The 9,608-nt window shown below is 35.5% G+C and overlaps 2 protein-coding genes across 3 annotated transcripts in view; both read left to right on the top strand.

Moving 5' to 3' along the window:
• On the top strand, nucleotides 5,837-8,878 carry LOC104786910 (protein NUCLEAR FUSION DEFECTIVE 4-like). Of its 2 annotated transcripts, XM_010512385.2 has the most exons (2): nucleotides 5,837-6,709; nucleotides 7,641-8,878. In XM_010512385.2, exons 1-2 carry the CDS (start codon nucleotides 6,099-6,101, stop codon nucleotides 8,746-8,748), a joined length of 1,719 nt encoding a protein of 572 aa, XP_010510687.1. In that variant the 5' UTR covers nucleotides 5,837-6,098; the 3' UTR covers nucleotides 8,749-8,878. The 2 variants fall into 2 exon arrangements, with proteins under 2 accessions (XP_010510687.1, XP_010510684.1); XM_010512382.2 differs by lacking the exon at nucleotides 5,837-6,709 and having other exon boundaries at nucleotides 7,030-8,878.
• Nucleotides 9,037-9,608, top strand: part of LOC104786909 (presenilin-like protein At2g29900) — a gene marked incomplete in the record, with an annotated part of 3,093 nt that continues 2,521 nt past the window's right edge. Inside the window, 1 exon segment of the mRNA XM_010512381.2 lies at nucleotides 9,037-9,608. Within this exon segment, the coding sequence (XP_010510683.1) occupies nucleotides 9,246-9,608 (363 nt within the window).

The raw sequence follows: 9,608 nt of genomic DNA, 5'->3' as shown, positions 1-9,608 counted from the left end.
AATATATTATATAGTATACTAATCAATGATGTATCATCACAATAGTGTATGACTAACCATGGAGAGAACCTCGGCTACGCCCTCCTCCCTTATGCAGAGAACCTTCCATCCAACCTCCTCCACCATGAAGAGAACCTTGGCTCCGTCTTTCTCCCTTGGGGAGATAACCTTGCATGCGTCCAACCTCGTCCACCATGGAGAGAACCTTGGCTCTGCCCTCCTCATGTGTGGAGAAAACATGTTCACGTCATTTAGCTATCTCAAAGTGGCATGCTACAGCAACCAATGAAACTAAAAGCTCTTTTCCAACGTCACAAAATCTTCTGATAGTAACTAATGTTAAATTTCTTAATGTATTTGTGGAAGTGACTTTGATACATCATGATGTAGCCTCTGTCTCCGAACTCCTATGGATCTATCAAAAACGGTTTATGGTTTTCCAATCTATCTATCTATATTTGTTGTAAGCTTTCGTTTGATCAGCCTATTTTATCTTACTATTAGGTGTATTTTTTTACACCTAAGTATATTGTATGTTACAAATATATTTTTTACCACCACCTAGAAAAATATCTATATAAACACATTAATCCAACTATTATATGTCTATTTATTTTCACTTTTGCATAGTTTCTTTAATCACTATAATTGTTGGTTCAAGAAACTTCTCAAATAAAAAATATATTACATAGTATACTAATCAATAATGTATCATCACAATAGTGTATGACCAACAATGGAGAGAACCTCAGCTACATCCTCCTCCCTTATGCAGAGAACCTTGCGTCCAACCTCCTCCACCATGAAGAGAACCTTGGCTCCGCATTTCTCCTTTGGGGAGATAACCTTGCATGCGTCCAACCTCGTCCACCATGGAGAGAACCTTGGCTCTGCCCTCCTCATGTGTGGAGAGAACATGTTCACGTCATTTAGCTATCTCAAAGTGGCATGCTCCGGTAACCAATGAAACTAAAAGCTCTTTCGCAACGTCACAAAATCTTTTGATAGTAACTAATGTTAAATTTCCCAATGTATTCGTGGAAGTGTCTTTGACACATCATGATGTAGCCTCTGTCTCCGAGCTCCTATGGATCTATCAAAAACGGTTTATGGTTTTCCAATCTATCTATCTCTGTTTGTTGTAAGCTTGTGTTTGATCAGCCTATTTTATCCAACTATTAGGTGTATTTTTTACACCTAAGTATATTGTATGTTTCAAATATATTCTTTACCACCACCTAGGAAAATATCTATATAAACAAATTAAGCCAACTATTATATGTCCATTTTATTTTCACTTTTGCATAGTTTCTTTAATCACTAAAATTGTTGGTTCAAGAAACTTCTCAAATAAAAAATATATTACATAGTATACTAATCAATGATGTATCATCATAATAGTGTATGGCCAACCTTGGAGAGAACCTTGGCTCTGCCCTCCTCCCTTATGGAGAGAACCTTGCGTCCAACCTCCTCCACCATGAAGAGAACCTTGGCTACGCCTTCCTCACTTGTGGAGATAACCTTGCATGCGTCCAACCTCATCCACCATGGAGAGAACCTTGGCTCTGCCCTCCTCATGTGTGGAGAGAACATGTTCACGTCTTTTACCTATCTCAAAGTGGCATGCTCTGGCAACCAATGAAACTAAAAGACCTTTTCCAACGTCACAAAATCTTTTGATAGTAACTAATGTTAAATTTCCCAATGTATTTGTGGAAGTGTCTTTAACATTTCATGATGTAGCCTCTTTCTCCGAGCTCCTATGGATCTATCAAAAACGGTTTATGGTTTTTAATCTATCTATCTATGTTTGTTGTAAGCTTGTGTTTGATCAGCTTATTTTATCCAACTATTAGGTGTATTTTTTTACACCTAAGTATATTGTATGTTACAAATATATTTTTTACCACCACCTAGAAAAATATCTATATAAACACATTAAGCCAACTATTATATGTCTATTTATTTTCACTTTTGCATAGTTTCTTTAATCACTATAATTGTTGGTTCAAGAAACTTCTCGAATAAAAAATATATTACATAGTATACTAATCAATGATGTATCACTACAATAATGTATGACTAACCATGGAGAGAACCTCAGCTCCGCCCTCCTCCCTTATGGAGAGAATCTTGCGTCCAACCTCCTACACCATGAAGAGAACATTGGCTCCACCTTTCTCCCTTGGGGAGATAACCGTGCATGCATCCAACCTCGTCCACCATGGAGAAAAAACCATCGCTCTGCCCTCCTCATGTGTGGAGAGAACATGTTCACATCATTTAGCTATCTCAAAGTGGCATTCTCTGGCAACTAATGAAACTAAAAGCTCTTTTCCAACGTCACAAAATCTTTTGCTAGTAACTATTGTTAAATTTTCCAATGTATTTGTGGAAGTTTCTTTGACACATTATGATCTAGCCTCTGTCTCCGAGCTCCTATAGATCTATCAAAAATGGTTTATGGTTTTCCAATCTATCTATCTATGTTTGTTGTAAGCTTGCCTTTGATCAGCCTATTTTATCCAACTATTAGGTGTATTTTTTTACACCTAAGTATATTGTATATTACAAAAATATTCTTTACCACCACCTAGGAAACTATCTATATAAACAAATTATAGCCAACTATTATATGTCTATTAATTTTCACATTTGCATAGTTTCTTTAATCACTAAAATTGTTGGTTCAAGAAACTTCTCGAATAAAAAAATATATTACATAGTATACTAATCAATGATGTATCATCACAATAGTGTATTATCAACCTTGGAGAGAACCTCGGCTCTGCCCTCCTCCCTTATGGAGAGAACCTTGCGTCCAACCTCCTCCACCATGAAGAGAACATTGGCTCCGCCTTCCTCACTTGTGGAGATAACCTTGCATGCGTCCAACCTCGTCTACCATGGAGAGAACCTTGGCTCTGCCCTCCTCATGTGTGGAGAGACATGTTCACGTCTTTTAGCTATCTCAAAGTGGCATGCTCCGGCAACTAATGAAACTAAAAGCCCTTTTCCAACGGCACAAAATCTTTTGATAGTAATTAATGTTAAATTTCCCAATGTATTCGTGGAAGTGTCTTTGACACATCATGATGTAGCCTCTGTCCCCTAGCTCCTATGGATCTATCAAAAACGGTTTATGGTTTTCAATCTATCTATCTATGTTTGTTGTAAGCTTGTTTGTGATCAGCCTATTTTATCCAACTATTAGGTGTATTTTTTTACACCTAAGTATACAGTATGTTACAAATATATTATTTACCACCACCTAGAAAAATATCTATATAAACACATTAAGCCAACTATTATATGTCTATTTATTTTCATTTTTGCATAGTTCCTTTAATCACTATAATTGTTGGTTCAAGAAACTTCTCAAATAAAACATATATTACATAGTATACTAATCAATGATGTATCATCACAATAGTGTATGACTAACCATGGAAAGAAATCAGCTCCGCCCTCCTCCCTTATGGAGAGAATCTTGCGTCCAACCTCCTCCACCATCAAGAGAACCTTGGCTCCGTCTTTCTCCCTTGGGGAGATAACCTTGCATGCGTTCAACCTCGTCCACCATGGAGAGAACTTTGGCGCTATCCTCCTCATGTGTGGAGAGAACATGTTCACGTCATTTAGGTATTTCAAAATGGCATGGTCCGGCAAGCAATGAGACTAAAAGCCCTTTTCGAGCTTCACAAAATATTTTGATAGTAACTAATGTTAAATTTTCTAATATATTCGTGAATGTGTCTTTGACACATCATGATGTAGCCTTTGTCTCCGAGCTCCTATGGATCTATCAAAAACGGTTTATGTTTTTCCAATCTATCTATCTATGTTTGTTATAAGTTTGTGTTTGATTAGCCTAGTTTATCCAACCATAGGTTGATAAGGTTCTATTCTTTATCTCCCTTTGGGATTCAATGAATTGTAACATTTATGTTTGCATAAAAAAAAAGTCTATGACCAACCAATCAAGGTTGAGAAATTAGAAGAAAATTAATTTGACATAATTAGAGAAATAGTAGAAAATTATAAGCACATTAATATATGAATCTCAAATCAAAGATAAAAATATAAATTAAATAAAACAATCTAAAAATACTACAATAAAAATTAAAATACAGTATTAGAAAAAGTAGATGCATATATTAATCTCACATTTTTTTGGGTCAACATATTAATCTTACCTAATTCAAACTGAAAAAATGAGAAAGTAGGAGAAAGTTCTGGTTTAAAAAAATAAGCAAAAATTACCTTCCCATTTAAAATTTTTTACTAATTAAACAAATTTTAAAGCAGTGTTTTTGAATAAATTATTTTGTTAGATGGAAAATGTGAGACGATCTATGTTTATGTAGAAGTGAGTATTTACATTTTTTAGAATTAATAATTAACTTTACATTTTCCATAATCTCTTTTCTATTTTTTTTTGTTGAATTAATAACATAAAATTAAAAATAAGTAAATACTGTTATAATTTCGAAGTTTATGAAATATATAATCTCCTTATAATTATTTTTTTAAAAACTGTTTAATTTTTTTAATTTTTTCCTAATTATCTTTTTACATTATTAATATTTTTTAAACAATTTTTTTGTATTTTTGTCATAATCTCAAATCTATCCTACTAATTATTAACTTTTACACATGTCAAAATCTCATATTAATACATATGTCAAAATCCTGTTAGTGGCTAATTTATAAAACCAAACTTCATATAATAAGAATATTTTTTAAACAATTTTTTGTTTTTTGTCATAATATAAAATATATTCTATTAAATATTAACTTTTACACATGTCAAAATTTCATATTAATAACTTGACACGTGTCAAAATCCTGTTAATGACTAACTTTCAAATCCAATTTTATGTAATAAGAATATTGTTTAAACAATTTTTTTGTTTTTTGTCATAATCTCAAATCTCTCCTATTAAGTATTAACTTTTACACATGTCAAAACCTCATATTAATAATTTGACACATGTCAAAATATTATTAATGGCTAACTTTCAAAATCCAACTTTATATAATATGATTTATTAATATATTATTTAATATTATTATTATACATTTTATTTGATTCTTTTTGTGGTTCAAAATTCTTATTTAAATTTATATGTGATAAAGAAAAAGTTAAATATAAATAAGAGTGATTCAAATATGTTAAAATATCATTCATACTTAGGGGGATATATTCAATCTAATGTTCAAGTGATTTGGTTTTTATGAGATTTTAAATGATTTTGATGATTTTAGGGAAGTTTATATGATTTATTGTAAAATTCTTTCAAATCCCACTTAAAACCATGAGATTTGGATTTCTGTATTTTTAACTAAACAAATCCTCTCAAATCCTCCGGAATCTCTAAAAATCATTAAAATTCAAATCCACAAACTGTTTTGAATAACAGTAGATTTTAAAATAATTTTTTAAATCATCAGTTCAATAATAGTGGATTTTAAAGTAGATTTTTAAATCATCATTTCAGTAACAATGGATTTTAATCAGTTAATTTTAATAGATTTTTTAAAATCCATAATTAAATAACATAAGATTTGTTAAATTTACCCAAATCACCTAAAATGTCAAGTTGAATATACTCCATTACTGTTTGTGGTATACTATATGGAGATGGTTAGTTAAGCATTGGTGGATACTCTAATTTTTTTTGTCCTATTAGGTGGATACTTGATTCAGATAAATTCAACTTTTAATGTTAATCTCCTTTTATCTTTCCGGACAGTGATTTTCTAACATAGAGACAAAATTAGAAAAGACAGATAGAATGGTCAATCTTTTTTTATCTTTTCTGAGCCTAGATAAAATGGTCAATCTCCTTCAAACTTTCCGACAATTAGCTCTCTCTTCGATACTTAAGATAAACTACAAATTCCCCTATTCCTCTGATCTACTTTATAGCCGTGAGACTCTCTTTCTGTATCTTTAATCATTCATCTCTCTCTCTCTCTCTTAGTTTATTCTCTTATCGTGGATCAGCCAATAGTTTTCTCCTTTTCTCAATCTTATAAGATTCAGTTTCACAGAGATCTTGATAATATAGCCTCACACTCTGGTTTCCAAGATGGGAAACGACGAGACCGTACGATTCTTGATCCACCTATTCAATGGAAGATGGTTCATGGTGTTTGCTTCGTTCCTCATCATGGCTTGCGCTGGAGCTACCTATCTCTTTGGGACTTACTCCAAAGATATTAAATCAACACTTGGTTACGACCAGACAACGTTAAACCTCTTAGGTTTCTTCAAAGATCTTGGAGCAAACGTCGGCGTCTTGTCCGGACTCATTGCTGAGGTCACACCGACTTGGTTCGTCCTTACCATTGGTTCCGCGATGAACTTTGTCGGTTACTTCATGATCTGGCTTACCGTCACAGGTAAAGTCGCGAAGCCAAAGGTTTGGCAAATGTGTCTTTACATTTGTATTGGAGCCAACTCGCAGAACTTTGCAAACACAGGAGCTTTGGTTACTTGTGTTAAGAATTTCCCTGAGAGCAGAGGAGTTATGCTTGGCTTGCTTAAGGGTTACGTTGGGCTAAGTGGAGCAATCATGACACAGCTTTATTTTGCTATCTATGGAAACGATTCCAAGTCTTTGATTCTGTTGATAGCATGGTTGCCTGCTGCGGTTTCTCTCGTGTTTGTGTATTTGATAAGAGAGAAGAAGGTTGTGAGGCAGAGGAATGAACTCAGTNAGAATGGTCAATCTTTTTTTATCTTTTCTGAGCCTAGATAAAATGGTCAATCTCCTTCAAACTTTCCGACAATTAGCTCTCTCTTCGATACTTAAGATAAACTACAAATTCCCCTATTCCTCTGATCTACTTTATAGCCGTGAGACTCTCTTTCTGTATCTTTAATCATTCATCTCTCTCTCTCTCTCTTAGTTTATTCTCTTATCGTGGATCAGCCAATAGTTTTCTCCTTTTCTCAATCTTATAAGATTCAGTTTCACAGAGATCTTGATAATATAGCCTCACACTCTGGTTTCCAAGATGGGAAACGACGAGACCGTACGATTCTTGATCCACCTATTCAATGGAAGATGGTTCATGGTGTTTGCTTCGTTCCTCATCATGGCTTGCGCTGGAGCTACCTATCTCTTTGGGACTTACTCCAAAGATATTAAATCAACACTTGGTTACGACCAGACAACGTTAAACCTCTTAGGTTTCTTCAAAGATCTTGGAGCAAACGTCGGCGTCTTGTCCGGACTCATTGCTGAGGTCACACCGACTTGGTTCGTCCTTACCATTGGTTCCGCGATGAACTTTGTCGGTTACTTCATGATCTGGCTTACCGTCACAGGTAAAGTCGCGAAGCCAAAGGTTTGGCAAATGTGTCTTTACATTTGTATTGGAGCCAACTCGCAGAACTTTGCAAACACAGGAGCTTTAGTTACTTGTGTTAAGAATTTCCCTGAGAGCAGAGGAGTTATGCTTGGTTTGCTTAAAGGTTACGTTGGGCTAAGTGGCGCAATCATGACTCAGCTTTATTTTGCGATCTATGGAAACGATTCCAAGTCTTTGATTCTGTTGATAGCATGGTTGCCTGCTGCGGTTTCTCTCGTGTTTGTGTATTTGATAAGAGAGAAGAAGGTTGTGAGGCAGAGGAATGAGCTCAGTGTGTTTTACCAATTCCTTTATATTTCTATATTCTTGGCTTTGTTCCTTATGGCAATGAACATTGCTGAGAAGCAAGTTCATTTCTCCAAAGCCGCTTATGCGGCAAGCGCTACGATCTGCTGTGTTTTGCTCTTTGTGCCTCTTACGGTTTCGGTTAAACAAGAGATTGAAGTTTGGAACATGAAGAAGTTGCCTATCGAAGAACCGAGTGAGGTCAAAGTTGAAAAACCCAAGAAAGAAGTTGATCTTGATCAGGACAAAACCGCCAAGGTGGATCTAGAAGAGAAGGAGACAAAATCTTGTTTCTTGACGGTGTTTTCTCCACCGCCAAGAGGGGAAGATTACACAATACTACAAGCATTGTTAAGCACCGACATGATAATCCTATTTGTCGCTACATTCTGTGGTTTAGGATCGAGCTTAACAGCCGTAGACAACCTCGGGCAGATAGGGGAATCCCTTGGCTACCCGAACCACACGGTTAGCTCTTTCGTGTCTCTAGTCAGCATATGGAACTACTTCGGTCGTGTATTCTCAGGTTTTGTCTCGGAATACTTGCTTGCAAAGTATAAATTACCACGACCGCTCATGATGACATTAGTCCTCTTATTGAGTTGTGCTGGCCACCTTCTCATTGCGTTCCCCGTACCGGGCTCAGTATATATCGCGTCTATTCTAATGGGATTCTCTTTCGGTGCACAACTTCCTTTGCTCTTTGCCATCATCTCAGAACTTTTCGGGCTTAAGTACTACTCTACATTGTTCAATTGTGGACAGCTTGCTAGTCCCCTCGGTTCATACATCCTCAACGTTCGTGTCACGGGAATGCTTTACGATAGAGAGGCCTTGAAGCAACTAGCAGCCCAAGGGCTAACTCGGAAAGATGTAAAGGACTTGACTTGCCTAGGAAGTCAATGTTTTAAGTTGCCGTTTGTGATTTTGGCTGCAGTAACGTTTTTTGGAGCGCTTGTGGCTTTGGTTCTAGCAATGAGGACGAGAGAGTTTTACAAAGGTGATATATACAAGAAGTTTAGGGAGAGTCATGAATCCGAATCTGAAATTGTTGTCTCGGATTCAAGAAAATCTTGATTGGATTGGATCAAGAAAAGCTGTTGAAATTTGTTGGTAAATAATTATCAAACAAATTGCCTTTCTAACTTGACGACATATAGATGAATAAACTAATAGAAAAGACACGTTTCTTAGTCTCTTTTTTCAACTTTGGTTTATTTCTCTTTGGTTTTAGGACAAGTAGTTGAAGCGCTTTTATTGTCGGTCAATCTAAAATACTAAAAAAAAAAGTAACAGTAATCATGTGATGTGATAATTTCATAAGGCCATCCTTAACGGGATAACAATTACTATGTTCTTAGCTAATAATATTATAAAAAAACGAAACAGTGTGCTTAGAGCAAAAAAAATGATCTTCAGATAGAACTGATCTATGGACCGTTCTTATTTTTTTCCTGCGTTCTGATTGGTCAAAAAAATTTGGAGAGAACGAAAAATTTTCATTTCTCTCATTGCCTTCGAAATCGAATCTAGGCAAAGAACTCATCGCAATCCTCACACCTGTCTCGATTTGTATGTTCACCGTTGTTCTACTTGTCTGTATCCTAAACTCCGACCCTTCTTCTTCCTCCTCCGCCTCTTTCTCCTCCATAGCCACCGCTGCTTACTCGGAGAGCGATTCGGATTCCTCATGGGACAAATTCGTAGGTGCCTTTTTGAATTCACTCGTCTTCGTCGCTGCAATCACTGTTGCAACGTTCGTTCTCGTCCTTCTCTTTTACCTCAGATGTGTTAAATTCTTGAAATTTTACATGGGTTTCTCAGCTTTCATCGTTTTAGGGAACTTAGGTGGAGAAATCTTAGTTTTATTGATCGATCGTTTTAGATTCCCGATTGATTGCATCACGTTTCTGATACTTTTATTCAATTTCTCCGTC

The sequence above is a fragment of the Camelina sativa genome, chromosome 5 (genome assembly GCF_000633955.1).
Source record: "Camelina sativa cultivar DH55 chromosome 5, Cs, whole genome shotgun sequence".
In the NCBI taxonomy this organism is placed as follows: Eukaryota; Viridiplantae; Streptophyta; class Magnoliopsida; order Brassicales; family Brassicaceae; genus Camelina; species Camelina sativa.
The sequence above is the reverse complement of the archived record's forward strand: the minus strand, read 5'-3'. Positions and strand labels throughout refer to the sequence as shown.

Excerpts from the sequence above, each read along its gene's own strand:
- LOC104786910 (XM_010512385.2), top strand. The coding sequence starts at position 6,099 with ATGGGAAACGACGAGACCGTACGATTCTTGATCCACCTATTCAATGGA. Across the intron at positions 6,710-7,640 it reads AGAGAGAAGAAGGTTGTGAG|GCAGAGGAATGAGCTCAGTG; the intron begins GCAGAGGAATGA and ends GAAGGTTGTGAG.